At 40.7% G+C, this 20125-nt stretch overlaps 2 protein-coding genes across 3 annotated transcripts in view; both read right to left on the bottom strand.

Annotated features, from left to right (window-relative positions):
* The window catches only part of SPIRE1 (spire type actin nucleation factor 1), a 205718-nt gene that overhangs the window by 138762 nt on the left and 46831 nt on the right, over positions 1 to 20125 (bottom strand). The gene's annotated exons all lie outside the window — the stretch shown is intronic.
* Positions 16185 to 20125, bottom strand: part of LOC100943188 (PRELI domain-containing protein 1, mitochondrial-like) — a 68102-nt gene continuing 64161 nt past the window's right edge. Inside the window, 3 exon segments of the mRNA XM_012811815.1 lie at positions 16185 to 16303; positions 16337 to 16366; positions 16473 to 17038. Of these exon segments, the coding sequence (XP_012667269.1) occupies positions 16185 to 16303; positions 16337 to 16366; positions 16473 to 17038 (715 nt within the window).

Here is a 20125-nt window from a genome sequence, read left to right as displayed (position 1 = left end):
AACTCTTGGGCTTAAGCAATTCTCTTACCTCAGCCTCCCAAGTAGCTGGGACTACAGGCACCCGCCACAACGCCCAGCTATTTTTCTGTTGCAGTCATCATTGTTGCTTTAGCTGGCCCAGGGCGGATTCTAACCTGACAGCCTTGGTGTATGTGGCTGGCGCCCTATCCACTGAGCCACGGGCACCACCATTTTTCTTTTTGAGACAGAGTCTCAAGCTGTCATCCGGGGTAGAGTGTAATGGCATCATAGCTCACAGCAACCTCCAACTCTTGGGCTCAAGTGATCCTTTTGCCTCAGTTTTTCTATTTTTAACGGAGATGGAGTCTTGTTTTGGCTCAAGCTGGTCTCGAACTCATGAGCTCAAGCTATCCACCCACCTTGGCCTCCCAGAGGACTAGGATTACAGGTGTGAGCCACCACACCAGCCAAAAATGTCATTTTTCAAAAACAAAACAAAATAAAAAACTTTCCCTGACATTTAAATGTGTTTTTGTTACTTTTATTAAGCTTCAAAAAGGTAGATGTATTTGCACTGGCATGAGTTACTTCTTTATCAACACTATTTACTTGTGACTCTTTATGTGAATGTGTCACAAATTCATTAACACGTCAATCACTCTAAACTCTTCGCAGCCTGAGCCCAGCTTTCCCTCCATTCATGGCTCTGCACTGAACCTATCCCTGCAATTGCTCCCACATGGCTGTGCCCCTGTTTGTACACACAGCCCTCTGCCCAATGGCCTTTCCCATGGCATGTTTTTCTGAAAAATTCAACCTATACTATACTCTTAGTCTTCAAATCCTTTCAAAAGCCTCCTCTGAAAAGCACTCCTATTTATTTATCCCAGAAATTAATAACTTCCAACCCTGCCACCTTTCCCTGCTTGGTTTATCTGATTTTTTTTTTTTGAGACAAAGTCACAGTATATCACCCTCAGTAGAGTGCTATGACATCACAGCTCACAGCAACTCTTAGAAGGCCCTAGCTGGGTTTGAACCCACCAGCCCCAGTGCATGTGGCTGGGCCCTAACCACTGAGCTATGGGTGCCAAGTTGATTTTTACCATATTCTATGTGACTATTACTATTTTTTTTTTTTTGAGACAGAGTCTCACTTTGTCACCCTTGGTACAGTGCCCTGGCGTCACAGCTTACAACAACCTCAAACTCTTGGGCTTAAGCGATTCTGTTGCCTCAGTCTCCCAGCTAACTGGGACTTCAGGTGCCAGGCACAATGTCCAGCTATTTTGAGAGATGGGGTCTCACTCTAGCTCAGGCTGATCTGAATTCGTGAGCTCAGGCAATACACCAACCTTGGCCTCCCAGAGTGCTAGGATTATGAACATAAGCCAGTGTGCCTGGCCTCTATGTGACTATTAATTGCACTCAGAACTGTAGAATAATGACATTCTTTTTAAATATAGATGGAATGCTCTGAAGAAAAACCCTATGCTATGCCAAAAATACAAGGTCTCACATGAATCCATGCTAGAAAAAGTGCTACACACCTCACTGCTGACTATCACTACAGTCACCTTCAAAGTACTCTCCTTGGGAACCTGTGTGCCAACACCAGTGCCTAGTTCACCCTTCAAAACAACTTTGGAACTCTTTTTCTGGCATGACCAGAAGAGCTGTCATCATCATACATAGTCTGACAATTAAGTTCACCAACTTGCCACTATGCACTTACACTTGTAGTACTATACAAACAGCTCGGTAAGGTTTCACAACCTTGGTATATGAGGGTCTCACAGTTGTGTTCATGTTGATGTGTGGCAATGTCTTGCTGAGTAATGTTCATTATTGCTGTTGTGTATTTTTGTGTGCTGTAGGGAGAAAGCTCTGATGTCATTCCAGAAAGAGTTCCAAAATTGCTTTGAAGGGTAGACGAGATGCCGGCATTGGTGCATAGCTTCCCAGCGGGAGTACTTTGAAGGTAACTACAGTGATATTCCACAAAGTATGTAGCACTTTTTCTAGGATGAGTTTGCAAACTTAATAATTAGACCTCATGAGTCTCAAAAAATTAAAAGATTGATATGCTGAAAGAATATGTTTTCTGAAAATGAAATCAGAAATCAGTTAATAAGATACTTACTTAGAACATTCCCACGTTCTCACTTCTAAATAACCATTGGGCAAAAGAAGACGTCTCAAGGCTGGTCTTCAGAAATTTAAAAATGTTTCATCATATGAAAGCACAGTATATCAACATTTGTTAATATAGCTAAACCAGTACTTAAGAAGAAATTTATAGCTTCAGATGAATGAATAAACTCCCTGAAAAAACACAACTTTCAAAAGCTGGAAGATCCCAACATCGAACACTATAAAACACTGCTAAAAGAAATTAAAGATCTAACTATATGGAGAAATAACACCAAATTTTTCGATTGAAAAGCTAAATGTCGTCACAATGTCACCTCTTTCCAAACTGATTTAAAGCCAATACAATCCCAATCAAAATCCTAGTAAGATTTTTGGAGAAACTGACAAACTGATTTAAAAATGTAAATGAAATCAAATCAAAATAACCAAAACAATTCTGGGAAAGAGTAACAGAAGTTGAATGACTTGTACTACCTGATTTCACAACTTGCAACAAAGCTGCAGTAATCAACACTGTGTAGCACTGGCCTACGGATAAACAGACAGATCAAGTGAAAATCTATAATTACTCTCACATTTATATAATCAATTTATTTTTAACAAAAGTACTGGCTCGGCGCCTGTGGCTCAAGTGGCTAAGGCGCCAGCCACATACACCTAAGGTGGCGGGTTCGAATCCAACCCGGACCGCCAAACAACAATGATGGCTGCAACCAAAAAATAGCGGGGCATTGTGGCAGGCGCCTGTGGTCCCAGCTACTTGGGAGGCTGAGGCAGGAGACTCGCTTGAGCCCAGGAGTTGGAGGTTGCTGTGAGCTGTGAAGCCACGGCACCCTACCCAGGGGGATAGCTTGAGGCTCTGTCTCAAAAAAAAAAGTACCAAGGTGGTTCAATGGGATAAGGATATAATTTCAAGAAATGATACTGGAACTGGATATCTATCTGGAAAAATAATAAACCCAGACTCCTATGTCATACCACACATAGAATTTTAAAATGGATTATACATCTAAAACTAAAAGCTAAATATTAAACTTCTAGGGGAAAAAAAACCCACAAGGCTGGGCATGGTGACTCACACCTGTAATCCCAGCACTTTGGGAGGCTAAGGCAGGAAGACTGCTTGAGGCCAGGGGTTCAAGACCAGCCTGGGTAACATAATAAGACTTTGTTCTCTATAAAGCCATTTTTAAACATTAGTTGGCATAGTGTTGCATGCCTGTAGTCCTAACTACTCAGGAAGCTGAGGTGGAAAGATTGTTTGAGCCCAGAAGTCTGAGGTTACAGTGAGCTAAGATTGTGCCAATGACTCCAACTTGTGCACAGAGCAAGACCCTGTCTAATAAAAAAAGAAAAAACACAGGAGAAAATAAGTACTTTTCTGTATATTTTTAAGTATTTTCTACACAGTCATGTCATCATTGAAGTAGACAAATATTTCTTACATGAGATAAAAAGCACACAATCATAAAAGAGAAAGCTAATAAATTAAAATTCATCAAAATCAAAAACCTTTGTTCTCCAAAAATAACAAAATAAAAAGTCAAGTCACATGCTAGGTAAAATATATATATATATACACACACACACTCACAAACATATACACACACACACACATATATATATTTATTCACACGATGAAGGACAAGTCTAGAATACACTTTTTACAAACTTAGAATTCAGGCCAGGTGCAGCGGCTCAACCTCCCTCTGGGAGGCCAAGGTGGGAGTATCCCTTGAGCTCAGGAGTTCAAGACCAGCCTGAGCAAGTAAGAACCCCCCATCGCCACTAAAAATAGAAAAATTAGTTAGGCATTGTGGTGGCGCCTGCAGCCTCAGCTACTCAGGAGGCTGAGAAAGGAGGCTGACGAAGGCGGACCCCTGGAACTTAGGACTTTGAGGATGCTGTGAGCTAGGCTAAAGTCACAGCACCCTCTCCTGGGCAACAGAGTGAGATCCTGGCTCAAAAAACCAAATCAACAACCAAGGAAAATATTTCAAAACTTAGAACTCAGTAAGATAAATGAGCCAGTAAAAAGTGGGCAGAAGATTTGAACATACACTTCACAAAAGAAGGTTCACAAATGGCTTATAAGCATATGAGTAAAAACATTACATTACGCTGAGATACCAATTTACATCCCCCAGAATGACTAAAATTAAAAAGACTGACCAACAGTGGTGAGGATGTGGGACAACCAGAATTCACCCATTGAGGTGTGAACACAGAGCAGCGGGAGCATACATGCAGCTGTTTGGCGCTTTGTCCTAAAAGTCAAACATTCATTTTCCTTATGACCCACCAATTACTCAAGAAAATGAAAATATATGTCCACCAAAAGACTCACAAATAAATGTTCACAGTGGCTTTATTTGCAATAACCAAAAACTGCAAACAACCCATCTATCCATCAACAGATGAATGAACTGCAATATGCTGACACAACAGAATAATAACTAATAATAAAAAGAAGCATACTATCGGGGCACAAAACAACACAGATAAATTTCAAAAACACTCTGCTGAGCAAAACAGCACCTCCCAAAAAAAGCATTCCATTAAGATCCCATTTATATGAAGTTGTGGGTAGAGACTGCAGGGGAAACTCTCCAGGATGATGAGATGACTGGATTAGTGGTTAGGCAAGTGTACCAATTTGGCAAAATCACCAAATTGTACTTTAAAATTATCAGCATTTTACCAGGTGATTACAGTTCACACCTGTAATCTTAGCACTCTGGAAGGCCCAGGCCGGTGGATTGCCTGAGCTCACAGGTTCCAGACCAGCCTGAGCCAGAGGAGCTCTAAAAATAGGAGGTCTCTAAAAATAGGTGGGTATAGCACCTATAGTCCCAGCTACTAAGGAGGCTGAGGTAAGAGAATTGCTTGAACCCAAGAATTTGAGGTTGCTATGAGCTATGACAGCATGGCACTCTACCAAGGGTGACAAGTGAGACTCTGTCTCCAAAAAAATAAAATAAAATTATCAGCATTTTATTACATTTAAGTTATACCTCAAGGTTGGTTCTTTAAAAGAACTGCACAAGTATTTCCACCGTAAAGAGAACACTGAACTAGAAATCTTGCAAAGGAATTCTGCCTGCTACCTGATGTATGACTTTGGGCCAGTCGCTTAACTAACAGCCACCCAGTCTGTGGTCTTCTGTCACAGCAGCCTGAATGGAGTAAGAAAATGCAGAGCTAGAATACCAAAAGAAAATACACAAACTATAACTACATGAAGTTCTGCTTGCGGAGATGTCACAGTCGAAGAGCCACAGAGGTGACCTGTACTTTTTTCCTATGAAGTAGGCCTCAGGTAAACTGCACTGTAACAAGAGTGAAGAAAAATTATAGCAACAACCAGCTGCCTCTCAAAAACCTAACCAGCAGCGCGGCACCCGTAGTTCAAGCGGCTAAGGCGCCAGCCACATACACTCGAGCCAGTGGGTTCGAATCCAGCCTGGACCCGCCAAAGAACAATGACAACTATAACCAAAAAATAGCCAGGGTGTTGTGGTGGGCACCTGTAGTCCCAGCTACTTGGGAGGCTGAGGCAAGAGGATTTCTTAAGCCCAAGAGTTTGAGGTTGCTGGGATGCCACAGCACTCTACCCAGGGCAACAACTTGAGACTCGGTCTCCAAAAAAACAAAACAAAACAAAAAACCTAACCAGCATCAAGGGAATTTACATGGCCTGCTTTGTATAATCAGTCAATTTTGAAACTGGTTGCCATCAAAATAAAAAAAAAGGCAGGCCCTAAGAAATTTTAGGAAAAGAGGGGAAAGATCACATCAAAAGACAATCAAATCTACACCAGACTAAAACAGGAATTTTCCACTAAAAGAGAGACACATACACACACACTACAGGCTAGAAATAAAGCCTGTTTAAAAACGAGGCTATAATATACAAGGAAATATTACTCAGCCTTTAAAATGCATTCTGACGCATGCCACAAAATGAACAACCCTTAAAAACATTATGCCAATGAAAGCAGCCCACTGGAGAAAAGCAGCCGCGGTAGGATTCCACTGCTGTGAAGCCCTGAAGGACACAGGAGGCCAGCCAGAGAGGAAGAGGAGAGGGAATTAGGAGTTACTACTCAAAAAATTCAGCGTTTCAATTTGAGATGAAGAAAAAGTCTTAGAAACAGCACCATCGAATTGTACCCTTAAGATGGTTTAAATGGCAGGTTTCATGTGTATTTTATCACAGTAAAAAATACTGAGATGGCTACAATTTCTTCAGGAGCATTATTGTGCAGTGACATTCAGAATGGACTGATTTCCTTATTTATGGGGGTTACTAAGGTTTTCAAAACAAATTAAAGTCTGCAGGAATCAGTGGTTCTCCTTACTTATGCCCCAGAACTAGAAGTCCTCTGGAGGTACTGCTGTATTCCACACTGCCATGCCTTTTGGAGCCCTGAGCGTGAGCCATGGTTTGCTTGAATCATTAGGCCTTTGAAAGCACTTATCACCAGCATTTGACAAGTTGACCTCATCCTATTTTTTGAAATACTTTCTTCTCTTGACTCCACACTCTTATAACGTTCTTCCCATCTAGATTGAGAACCTGGACAAGAGAAGCTTTCACAGACAGTGCTGGTGAAACCATGAGACAAGGAAGTCGGGCAGCAGGACCAGACAGAACAGCTCTCAGTTATTTCTGAAGCATGTCCTTGAGAAGGCACTTGGTACAGATGCAGGCAGGTGGACTGTGTGGTGGGAGGATGTGGAAGTTCTCTTCGGGTTGCTTCTATTTTCTTTCTTTCTTTTCTTTTTTAAGACAGAGTCTCATTTTGTCACCCTCAGTAGAGTGCCGTGGCGTCACACCTCACAGCAACCTTAAACTCTTGGGCTTCAGCATTTCTCTTGCCTCAGCCTCCTGAGTCTGGGACTACAAGCACCTGCCACAATGCCCAGCTATTTTTTGGTTGCAGTTGTCATTGTTGTTTAGCAGGCCCAGGCTGGACTCAAACCCGCCACCCTCGGTGTATGTGGCTGATGCCATAAGGACTATGCTACGGGCACTCAGCCTTCTTCTATTTTCTTGAGTGAAAATAACACAGCTGAGAGTGAGGAGGGAGAAGTTTTGGAGGGTTGAAAAGAAAAGGTCTGAAACAGTTTCCCAGCCATCCAGGAAAGTGACCTCTTTAAAAATGCATATTTTATCATGTCCTTCTCTTACTAAAATGATTCACTACTTCTGAAGAAATGAAATATACTACACTAAAATATTATCCAGTAACTCTCAGTCACATGTAGTAATGCTTCTCTCAGTCAGACAGAAAATGGTGGAGCCATTGCTGATGCAGTGCTTAGGGTCGGAGAGTGCCTGCTGCTGACACAGGAGCCCAGTGATACCCATCAGAAAGCAGGGCAGCGACTGAGCTATACTTTTACTTCTGTTTAACCCACAGACTCACATCACTTAGAACCAGCACTAAGAGGCAGTGTGAGCAGCACATCCCCTAGGGCCCAGCATCACAGAACAGCTGCAGATATGTAAATTACAAATAAAAAAAGCAGGCGACCCAAGTGAAAATGTGTTAAGACGATATAATATTTATCATCAAGATGAAGCTGGAGAAGACAGGAGGGGAAATGGGGACATTTTCTGAGGGGAAAAAACCCTGCACTTTTCTTATTTCTACATAACTTTTTGTGTTGATCCTCTTTTTTTTTTTTTTTTTGACAGAGCCTCAAGCTGTCCCCCTGGGTAGAGTGCCGTGGCATCACAGCTCACAGCAACCTCCAACTCCTGGGCTCAAGCGAGTCTCTTGCCTCTGCCTCCCAAGTAGCTGGGACCACAGGCGCCCACCACAATGGCTGGCTATTTTTTGGTTGCAGCCGTCATTGTTGTTTGGCGGGTCCAGGCTGGGGATTCGAACCCGCCACCTTAGGTGTATGTGGCTGGTGCCTTAGCCGGTTGAGCTGTAGGCGCCGAGCCTGTTGATCCTCAAAGATGGAGACTGCGAGTCCTCAGGGCTGCCTCCTGTTCCCAACACCATGCCCCACTCGTGCAAGTGTGTCACGGAAGTACTAACGTAGCAAACACATGACTGAATTTCACAGCCAAGTCATGAAAGAAAGGGACCTGAGAATTCCACAGGTGAGACTAGGAATCCCCAAGAAAGGGGTACAGACATACCCCACTCACCCAAAGAGCATACAGTGACCACGACATTTCACTTGGTGCTCCCATGTTCATTATTTCCACAGGAAGCTGTCAGACTCCTTATTTAAAGTATTAGTACTATAGTACCTTCAACTAGAGGGACTTTCAGCTGAGCTCAGAGCATGTGATTAGCAACCATTAAGGTTCCACACTATACAAAGGATAATTTCCATTTTGAAAACAGGAAATCTGACGCAATAGAAGGTTAAATAATACAACAAAGATAAAAAGATGAAAATTTAAAAAATTAAAAAAAACTATTTTTACTCTATCCTGTCTAAATCTGCAAATACCATTCCCATTAATATTTTTCTGATGAATCACAATTCTTTATGAGAAAATATTATTCCAAATGCTTCTCTCAGAACGAAGACAGCAAGGAACTTGATGAACCACTTTTTCAATCACAGGTCTCATGAACAACTGTCTACAGCCCCACAAGGTTCACGTTCCCATGAAGTCTGCTCCTTAAAGACGAACCAATGTCCTAACTCCAAAGATGACTCAGCATAAATAAAACATTGTGGGTACCGCATTATAGACCATAATCAAAACTGAATCCTCTGTATGCCTGTCAGCTTCATAAACTATACACCCTGACAGGTGCCAACTAAGACAACTGACATCTTAGAAAATGGGAGCCGGCATCTCCAGCTCAGCTGCTCGCCCTGTGCTTCACTCCCTTCAGCTACGTGTTCTCCACGACTGATACTGTTGATGAAAAGGTACAGGCATGTTCAGTAAAACTGACTCTTGTAGAGCAGATGAAAATGATGGAGAAAAGATTAAAGAATTCTTTGAGAAAGAAGAAAAATTTAACATTGCTGTTCCCATGTTACCCAAATGATGATGATCAGCTATCTGTCAATTTAACTTTAAAAAAAAAAAAGCAGTCAGCAAGCTAAAATTGTGTTGTTTCCCTGCTTTAGGAGAACCATGGCTCTACATTAAATAGATAAATCAATTACTCAGTGATACATGCTTTGCTTCACAATTACTAACTATAGCAAGAGTCACAAGTGTGCCTCAAGGCAAAAAAATCCATAAAACATCAGGCTGAATTATTCCAAACCTATGTGATAATCACATTATCTGGGGGAATTTTTTTGTTTAACACATATAATCAGGCTCCATATCAGACCTACCAAATCAAAATCTCCAGGGAAGAAGGGCTAGGTCTCAGCATTTGTTAAGCCTATCTACATGCTTCAAATGGTCAGCTATTTGTTCATCCACCCATTCACTCACTACAGGTAGTGCGCCTGGTGCTGAGGACACAGTGCTAAAGGCAAAAGACAGTCTAGACTCAACCCGCATGGAACTGAGACAGACACAATGAACAGTCAGATGGGGACTGGCAATCAGCAGGCACGGCTCCTGTACTATTTTAGTTGAATGCTTCCTAGGAGGAGGCAAGGGGAAAAGGGGGCAAAACATGACAAAAAGCACAGAATATGAAAACAGAAATGAGACCAAAGTAACAGAAACCGTAACAAATGTAAACACTTAAAACATGCCTATAACAAGACAGACTCACAGGTGACATGTGAAAAAGAATTTAGTAATATACTGCTCACTACAAACACACTTAGACAGACAAAGGTTTAAAACAACAAATCAGAAGAAGACTAGAGTAATAATGTTAACACCAAAAAGAAAAATGAATTCTAGGAAAACAGTATTTAAAGGGACCAAAAGGGACACTTCAAAAAAATAATGATTATGAACTTATATCTACTGAACAATATAGCCTCATAATACAGACTTGAAAATTTTACCTAAAACTAAAGCCATGAGAAGTACTAGATGAAAACAATAAATCCACAGTCACAATAGGAAAATTTAAAGTATCTCCCCCTAAAACTTAAGAATCAGACAAAAAATTAGGATGAAGAACATCTGAAAAACATGAATAAGCTAAATGGAACACACAGACATGTAGCAAATGGGGTATTAGAACATTTCACCTTTCAAAGAATAAGCATCACTTTGAATTAGAAAAGCAAAAGTTAGAGAACGAAAAAACCAAAATATTTCATGAGGGGAAGGGCAGAGAAACAGCTAGAATCCCAGGGGAGCTTTCAACTGTGACAACACAGGAGACTGCCATGGTTAACACACTGACTACCACTGTTTCTTTTTCCCTGGGGCACACAGTGTTTGATTAGGTTAGTCCAGAGACAGGGGAATTATATGGTTCACAAGGCCCCAGGCTCAAAACTAGCGTAAGTTAAATACAACTCACATGGCAGTTAATGTGTTAAATATTTAAATAATTCCTTTGCTGAAGGTATCCATCTCTCCCACAAAAATAAAAATAAGGGCAAGGCTCAAAACTTTAATGATATATATATGAAAAATAAATAATAATGAAAACCGGAAATGATGTGATGACCACCCATTAAGTGCAAAGGCAACATCATGTCTTGGTTAACAAGGCAATTTCTGAAGCCAGCTGCCTGTACTCACATCTGGGCTCTAGTATTCACAAGGTGCAAGATTTTGTAAAGTTGCTACACCTCTTTCTACAGCTATTAGCTCTTCTCTACAATAGGGACAATAAGTGTATCTACTTCATAAAGTCCTTGTGAAAATGAAATAAAGTAATAATATATGCAAAGAGCTTAGAAAGTTCCTGGCAAACTGTCACCTTTAGAAAATGTTACCCTGCTACTGAACACAACAAGGTGGCTTGACATGTACGAAGACATAAAAAGACGCTCACCACTCAGGGCTGGGTATCAGGGTTAAAAAAGACAAGCTGCAAAACAGTGAGAAAACCATGCATGAAACCATTTTATAAAAAGATATGTGTGTTTAATAAACATATGTGCCCATACATACATATACATTTTTCCTAAAGGAATACACAAATCGTTAACAGTTACCTACAGCAAGTAAGACTAGAAGAGCTGGCAAACATTTTGATTGCATGTTCTGTAAATTTGTTTCTATATCACTTTCACTTACTTTAAATTACAATGTAAAACATTATTTTTCACAACTCAGTTATTTTGCCTCCATAATCCTAAAACAGTAAGCCTAAAACTGTTATTTCCACAAATAATTTGGTTTGATCTATTTCTATACTCTTCCCTTTACCCATAAAACAATGGTTCTCAAACCAAGCTGTCAAGTTACCATGGTTTTCCACAGGCTGGAATAAAGTATCATAGCACTAAAATCTAAGAATAATAGCTTTTCCTGAGTCATATAAATATGTGAATTAATGAAGACAATTCTCTCAAAAAATTCTCTCAGTCATGACATCTACTACACTTCTACTGGCAGATATTGAAACCAATTAATCATGTGTAAATTAAAAATAATATCTATTTGCAAGGAGTTAATTAAGCTGTTATAGCTTTGTTATGGATATGTATACTTATAATAAATTTATACTATATAGATCCAATAAAGTCATTCTCTACTAGCAAAATTATTTCTATTAACTGTTACAAGATAGTTATCATGGGTTCCAAAACAAACATGGTAGCTCTATCCTCTGAATAAATTTACCTCCTGAGCCCCTGCAGAAAAATTATAATGTAGATATGTTAGCAACCTATTAGGGGCCAGGCTGCAGAGCTCTGTCCACCCCTCCAGCCCCCATCCATGGAAAAACTGCCTTGCATGAAATCAGTCTCTGGGGACAAAAAGGCTGGGACCACTGCTCTAGACCCTTAAAGACAGCAAATGTCTAAAATAGCTAATATCCGAAATAATAGTTGGATGTGGTAGCTCAGACCTGTAATTCTAGGGACATGGGAAAATTACTTAAGGCCAGGAGTTCCAGCCTGAGCAAGAATGAGACCTCATCTCTACATAAAATTTTAAAAATTAGCCAGGTGCAGTGGCAGATGCCTATAGTTCCAGCTACTCAGGAGGCTGAGGCAGGAGATCATCAAAGCCCAGGAACTTGAGGTTACAGTGGGCTATTATGCCACTGTATTCTAGCCCAGGCAACACAGAGAGCCCCTGTCTCAAACCAGAAAAAAAGAGAGAGAGAGAGAGATAGAAATAACAGCTATTCATTTTTTGTAGAGACAAAATCTCTCTATGTTGCCCAAGCTGGTCTTAAACTCTTGGGCTCAAGCAATCCATTTTCCTTGGCCTCCCAAAGTTCTGGGATTACAGAAGTGAGCCACTGTGTCCAGCCCTTCAAATCTTTTTCTTTCCAAATAATATTCTTTATATGGATATATAATATTTTATTCATCCATTCCTCAGTTGATGAATAACTTTTTTCTAAAATCACCTCATTTTAATAAGGAAAAATATAGATTAAATAAACAAAATTTACATTAAGATTTTTCCAGGTTAGGCCAGGTGTGGTGGCTTATGCCTATAATCCTAGCACTTTAGGAGGCCAAGGCAGGTAGACTGCCTGAGCTCACAGGTTAGAGACCAGTCTGAGCAAGAGCAAGACCCCATCTCCAAAAATAGCCAAGCTTTGTAGCAAGCACCTGTAGTCTTAGCTACTTGGGAGCCTGAGGCAAGAGAATCACTTAAGCCCAAGAGTTTGAGGTTCCTGTGAGCTATGATGCCACAGCCCTCTACCAAGGGCGACAGAGTGAGACTTTCCCTCAAAAAAAAAAAGATTTTTCCAGGTTAATGTATCAACATAATCTATTTGCTATAGTAAGTTTTACAAAATATAAAACAAACTATTTGTAGTTATTAGTACACTTTCACATATTTTTTACTGATAACTAAGGCCAAAATGTGAATGATTATCACATGTTTAAATAATTAAGGTTAATATTTTTTAAACCAAATCCCGTTTTTTTCTAAACCAGTTGTTAAATTCTGATTCTGCCAATAGAGGTTATAGCTTCTGACTGGAAAATTACTGACTTCACTTTCCAGTTCACAATTGCTCTCCTTGTTTCACTTTCTTAAAAAAAAAGAAAAAGAAAAGAGAAACCCTCCATGGACTTGCTCCAGCCTCCAACACAGACCTTGTTTCTTTCTGCTCCCTTTCTGACATTTTCAGCACTGACCTACTAATTGTCCTTACAGACAAATCTGTCAGCTTGTGTAAGCGTACTTCTATTCAAAACTCAGGGAAACTACATGTACTTTTTAAAATCTTTTTTTTTTAACTTTAGAGTTCTTTTTTTAAGCTTTCAATTTGAAACTTTATCCCTGCTTTAAATTTCTTTTCCCACTTTAAATCTAGTCAAAATTTTTCTTCTAATAATTGACAAGTTTCAAGGCACACTGCTCTCAAGTGCGGTCAGGGCCATGTCTGTTTTGGTCACTCTCATGTTCTCAGAACTTAAAAGAAGCCATTCATATATTACTCAGATACATAGATCAAATAAAAGAAATGCAGCTTGAAGTAGATTTTTGTAATAGCTGACATCTATACAACTTCCGTGAGCAAGGTCTTACGCTGAAAACACTTTCACGTATTATCTTACTCCACTTTCATATAGTCCTATTAAATATTATGCATATTAATATCCTCCCCAATTTCTGAAATAAAGATACCGAGATTAAGCAAGATAATTAGAGACTAAGTAAGCAATGGACCCAGAACTCAAATACAGGTCTGCCTCCAGAGCCCATGAACTCCTCCACTGTAGAGCTCTATTCACACATAGTCAAAAGCAACAGAGCTAAAGATGGAACAGCCAGTGAAGGAGAAGGGAGCGTCCTTGACCCAGACCACCACTGGAGCACCAAGGGAGGAGATCCAAAGACAGTCCACCCTGACGGGGTTTCCAGTAGGGAACGTAGGCATGTTCTATGATCTTCCTTTAAATACACACAAATATGAACAGGATAAAAAAGGCACAAAAATTTCCGGAAATGTTTTCCCTTGGTACTAGGTCCTCTTAGGTAAAACTTGCTTTTAAATAAAACTGGTTTGTTCTGAATGGTTTACATCTCATCATTTCTGAAAAAAGGTTCTGTGCCAAGCTGAAAAAACAAAAAAGCCCAATCTGAGAAGAGTCAGGCCAAAGACAGATGCTGACACGCATCTGCCAGTTCCTTCTAGTTCTAACCCAGTGACAACCACCACGTCAACATTCAATCATCAAAACAGGGAAGAAGAAACAAAGGTGTTTAAGGATTAACTTACTTTTTACTACATAGAGAGTAGTTTGATGCTACAATGGTATTAGGTTATCAAAACAAATACTTTTTCATTGTCTATCATATATAAATTATCTTTATAAAACAAGTTTATATTGATGAGAACAGAGGACTGCATAATAAATATATTTTCAAGTCTAGCTGGGACATGAGGTTATTTTAATCTTGCCTCTGATAGTAATAATTTTCCTAATCAGTAACTGAAAAGTCATTCTAAAAGTTACATCCTAACTTCTGAGTTTTAAGATGGTCCAATATTGGGCCATAATAGATTAAATTGAAATTACAGGTCAAAATCAGTCTGAGCCTCACACCCACCTCATAACCTCCTAAGCAGAACAAGGGCAGATGTGAAGAGCAGCAGTGAGGACCTCAAGGAAGCCATTTTCAAGATGGGGCTAGAAGGCCTGGATGAGGAGTGCCTTTCCTGAGTCAGACTTTCTGCATACACACATTACTGATGCAGTATGTATTAATGAAATGAGCTATGCAACTCCTGTGATTTCTGCAGCCCTAGCTAAATAATATCTATACATAATATAGAACCATTTATTATCATTTTATCACATTTATCACTAGAGTCTAGAAAAGAGAGACTCTGAAGATGAAGTTACTTGTTCAGAATCACAAAGCCAGTGACACAGCAGTTAACTCAACACACAAAGTCCCTGCCCTCAAAAGTTTACATTCTAGAAAGGCAGAGAGGCAATAAACAACATTAATAAATAAATTATAGTACATCAGAAGGTGCTAATACTATGAAGGTAAATAACACATGAAGTAACACAGGGATAGCTGTGGCAGCAGTATGAGTTGTAAATAGGATAGTTAAGAGGCTTTCACATCCCATGTGTTACACAGGAGCTGAGGTAAGAGGGTGAGTGTGTCACTATCCCAGTAAAGAGAATTTCAGGCAGAAGGAACGGCCAGTGCAAAGGCCTTGCCTGAGAAGGGTGTGTCTAGAGGGTTCTCTCAACAGCAAGAGAGCCAGCGTGTGAAGAAAGGACAGGACAGCGAGACATAATAGAGTACCAGCTCATGTGGGGCCTGGTCAGCTGCGCTGAGGACTATGCATTTTACGAGGGAGATGGGGAGCATTGAAGGTAGTAACACATGACATGATAATGACTAGGATAGACTGAGTGGAATAAAGGTGGCAGAAAGGCATGCTGGTGAAAAGCAGGTAATTTCCAGTGAGTTTGATATAAAACTGAAAGTATTTAACAGACTGTTAGGTAGTATGAATCAAAGGTTATTCAAAAGTTTCTGGGGGGAAATCAGGAATTAGATTTTAGGCAGATTAAGTTTAAGATATGACCACTGATATGATACATCAGCATGTACCTGAACACTGGTGGTCAATTTTAGGGAGCAATACAGACTAGGAATATCAACTTATTTTTTTTTAATTCACAAATATTTGAGTGCCTATTATGTGCTAGATATTGTTCCAGGTACTTGGGACACATAAGAGAACCAAACAAAGAGCCCTGCCCTCATGCAGCTTACAGTCTAGCATTTATTGCCACTTTACCTGCAGATGGTCTGTGACCAGGGGTAAGTCAACATATCTCTGTCCTCAGCTGCCTACCAGGGGGAATAGCAGGCCTGACTCAAGACATGAATAACATGCCTGGTGTACTACAGATGCCAAATTGGACACCCACTGCCCAGATAGAGAACAGGGCTGGAAGCTGATTTTTAATAATAGAATATAATAGGAAGAGGGCAGAGACAGTTGAGCCGAGTAATCTGGTGTGCTATAGTGGCTGTAGGCTGGCTACACAAATCGTTGCTGCAGCTGCTGTTGCTTCTTGGTGGCTGCCTTGTTGGCGAGGTCCTTGGCCTTCTCCGTGGCTGCCAGTACTGTCTCCTTTGCCTTCTCTTTGGCTTCTTTGGCTGTCTCAACAAGTGTTTTGGAAGGGGCCTCACCCTGCAGCTTGGCCAAGATGGATTCAAAACCTTTCATACTTGGGCAGCACCTGTGGCTCAAGGAGTAGGGTGCCAGCCCCATATGCCAAAGGTGGTGGGTTCAAAACCAGCCCTGGCCAAAAAAAAAAAAAAAAACCTTTCATAGTCTTGGTCACATTGCTTTTGAACTAGGCAAGACCAAATTCCTGGACAGCCCTGGAGACAACAAATAAGCTAGAGGAGACCCAGGTTTCTCGACGGATTTCAATCAAGCCACTGTTGTCAGAGTTCACATAGTAAACACATCGTTCCTCCACCACCATCAGCTGGGTGTGGTTGATGTTCCAGGTGAACGTGGCCATGGTCTGATTCTGTGGGTCCACAATAGAGGCCTCCAGGATGTACACTGAGGGAGCAACATTGGCAGGAAACAGTCGCTCAGCCCAGCAGGGCATCCTATTGGTCTTGGTCAGGAGAAGCCAAGACAGGAGCTTCTGGTCAAGGGTCACCTGATGTACCATGTCTTCCATCAAGACACGTTTGCTATAAGGATTCGGGTACTGCTGCCAAAAGGCAGCGAACACGTGGTCCCATGAACTCCGGAGCAGACTCTGGAGACTCTCACCATCGTCCCGGCCAGGCGGGCTCAGCACCAGCACAGCATTAGGGGTACGGAGCCCAGGGTGGGGCTCGTGGTGGCCGGTGGGGTTCAGCGCACACCCCCTGCCAGGCTAGCAGCTCAGTGGCCACCAATGGACCGCACCCCAGCTGCCATGAGTCAAAATATCAACTTCTCAAGTCATCACCACAGAGATAATTTAAAACAATGAAACCGGATGAGATCACTGTCCTAGATATAAGAGTTTGTGCAGAAGAAAAAAAAAAGAATTTACCAGGGAGAAGTGCTTGAGCTCAGGAGTCTGAGACCATTCTGAGTAAGAGAAAAAGCAAGATCTCATCTCTACAAAAAAAGAAAAAAATCAGTCAGATGTGGTGGCACATGCCTGTAGCCTCAGCTCTACGCTAGGAGTTGAGACAGGAAGACTGCTTGAGCCCAAGTGTCTGAGGCTACCATGAACTATGAAGATGGCACTGTCAGCAATTTAATGTCACCTAGCTGAAGACTCACTTGAAGGGCTTTTTAAATTGATAATAATACTAATAATAATTTGTTAAAGCCAATCTTCATTTATATACTATGTATTTCTTCTTTTAAAAGCAAGATTCTTTTTGTATGTTTAAGCATCGGGATAATTAGCAAAGATAATTTCTTTTTTTTTCTTTCTTTTTTTTTTTTTTAATTTATTGTTGGGGATTCATTGAGGGTACAAGAAACCAGGTTTCACTGATTGCATTTGTGAGGTAAAGTCCCTCTTACAATCCTATCTTGCCCCCAAAAGGTGTGGCACACACCAAGACCCTACCCCTCTCCCTTCTTCCCTCTCTCTGCTAATCCCTTCCCCACTCCTCCCTCCTTCTTCCTCTCTCTGCTCACCCCCTCCCCTTGTCATTAATTGTCCTTATATCAAAATTGAGTACACAGGATTCATGCTTCTCCATTCTTGTGATGCTTTACTAAGAATAATGTGTTCCAATTCCATCCAGGTTAATACAAAGGCTGTAAAGTCTCCATTTTTTTAAATGTCTGAATGGTATTCCATGGAATACATATACCACAGCTTGTTAATCCATTCCTGGGTTGGTGGGCACTTAGACTGTTTCCACATTTTGGTGATTGTAAATTGAGCTACAAGAAACAGTCTAGTGCAAGTGTCCTTATGATAAAAGGATTTTTTTCCTTCTGGGTAGATGCCCAGTAATGGGATTGCAGGATCAAATGGGAGGTCTAGGTTGAGTTCTTTGAGGGTTCTCCATGCTTCCTTCCAAAAAGGTTGTATTAGTTTGTAGTCCCACCAGCAGGGTAAAAAAAGTGTTCCCTTCTCTCCACACCAGCATCTGCAGTTTTGAGATTTTGTAATGTGGGCCATTCTTGCTGGGGTGGTTTTGATTTGCATTTCTCTAATAATTAGGGATGATGAGCATTTTTTCATATGTTTGTTCGTCATTCGTCTGTCTTCTTTAGAAAAGGTTCTATTCATGTCTCTTGCCCATTGGCTTTTTTCATGTCTATTAATTTGAGGTCTCTATAGATCCTAGTTATCAAGCTTTTGTCTGATTCAAAATATGCAAATATCCTTTCCCATTGGGTAGGCTGTCTGTTTGCTTTGGCTGTTGTGTCCTTAGCTGTACAGAAGCTTTTCAGTTTGATTAAGTCCCATTTGTTTATTTTGTTGCTGTTGGAATTGCCACGGCAGTCTTCTTCATCAAGTCTTTCCCCAGGCCAATATTTTTCAGTGTTTTTCCTATGCTTTCTTTGAGGATTTTTATCATTTCATGCCTTAAATTTAAGTCCTTTATCCATCTTGAATCAATTTTTGTGAGTGGGGAAAGGTGTGGTTCCAGTTTCAGTCTTAGCAAAGATAATTTCTAAAAGTGAATTTACAGACCATAACCCAATAACTTTGTTTTACAAAATGGAAGATGAAGGCAAAGAGATTAAATGACCTGCCTAAATTCCTACAGCTCATCAGTAGTATGTCAAGGCACTGGGCAGGAGTGCAGTGCCAGTGTCCTTGACTATACCACCATCAGTTTTTCTGATTTGAGGAGTTCTAGTGAATCTTGCAGAGCAGTGGTCCCAGCAACGTCTGTCTCCATACACCTGACCGTCATCCACTACCACCACAAATGGCAAAGTGTCTCAAAAAGCTACTCAGTGACAATGCCACAACTGCCTATCCTCCCCCCCATGTGTGTGCCACATCCAAGGAAAAGGAAGGATAGGTGTCACTTAATGACAACCCAGAGAGCTATGGAGAATTAGCTTCTACTGTCCTCTGAGCCTAATCACATGGTTTTACGCTCTAATATTATTGGGTTCTCTGATCTCTAAGTATCTGTTGTAGTTTACGCTTCTTGTCACCTGGCCAAAGCCCAATTATTATTAGCATACAAAAATTAAAAGACTTCAGCTTTATCCTATAGTTTTAAATCTATTTAAACCACAGTTACAAAATTCTCATCAGAGTAAATGCCTAATTATTACTTAAGCCAGGCTTAAAATATAAATAAAAAATAAAGCCTAGTAACTGATATTTGCTTAGAAAGCAAATATTCTATTTAACAATTTAAGACTGTGTAGACAGTTACTAACATTATCACACAGCTATCAATAAAGACTAACATATTAAAAAATTTAAAGGCTGGGCACAATGGCTCACACCTGTAACTCTAGCACTCTGGGAGGCCAAAGCAGGTGAATTACTTGAGTTCCCAGGTTCGAGATCAGCCTTAACAAAAGCTAGACTCTGTCTCTACTAAAAATAGAAAAACTGAGGCAAGATGATCACTTGAGTTGGAATTGGAGGTTGTGGAGCTATGATGCCACAGCACTCTACCCAGGGTGACAGCTTGAGACTCTGTCTCAACAAAAAAGAAAAAGGAAAAGAAATTTAAACAGTTTGATGGCTCACACCTATAAACCTAGCACTGTAGGAGGCCAAGGCGGGTAAACTGAGCTCAGGAGTTTGAGACTAGCCTGGGCAACAGTGAGACCTTGTCTCTACTAAAAATAGAAAAACTAGCCAGGTATTATGGTGGGTGCCTGCAATGCCAGCAATTTGGAAGGCTGAAGCAAGAGGATCACTTGAGCCTAGGAGTTTGAGGTTGCTATAAGCTGTGATGCCATGGCACTCTACCAAGGGCAACAGAGTGAGACTCTTGTCTTAAAAAAAAAAAAAAAAAGAAAGA

This window comes from Otolemur garnettii, unplaced genomic scaffold (genome assembly GCF_000181295.1).
Source record: "Otolemur garnettii isolate 467f Iridium unplaced genomic scaffold, OtoGar3 scaffold00176, whole genome shotgun sequence".
Lineage (NCBI taxonomy): Eukaryota > Metazoa > Chordata > Mammalia > Primates > Galagidae > Otolemur > Otolemur garnettii.
Note: the sequence above shows the minus strand (reverse complement) of the source record. Positions and strands in the feature narration are given on the sequence as shown.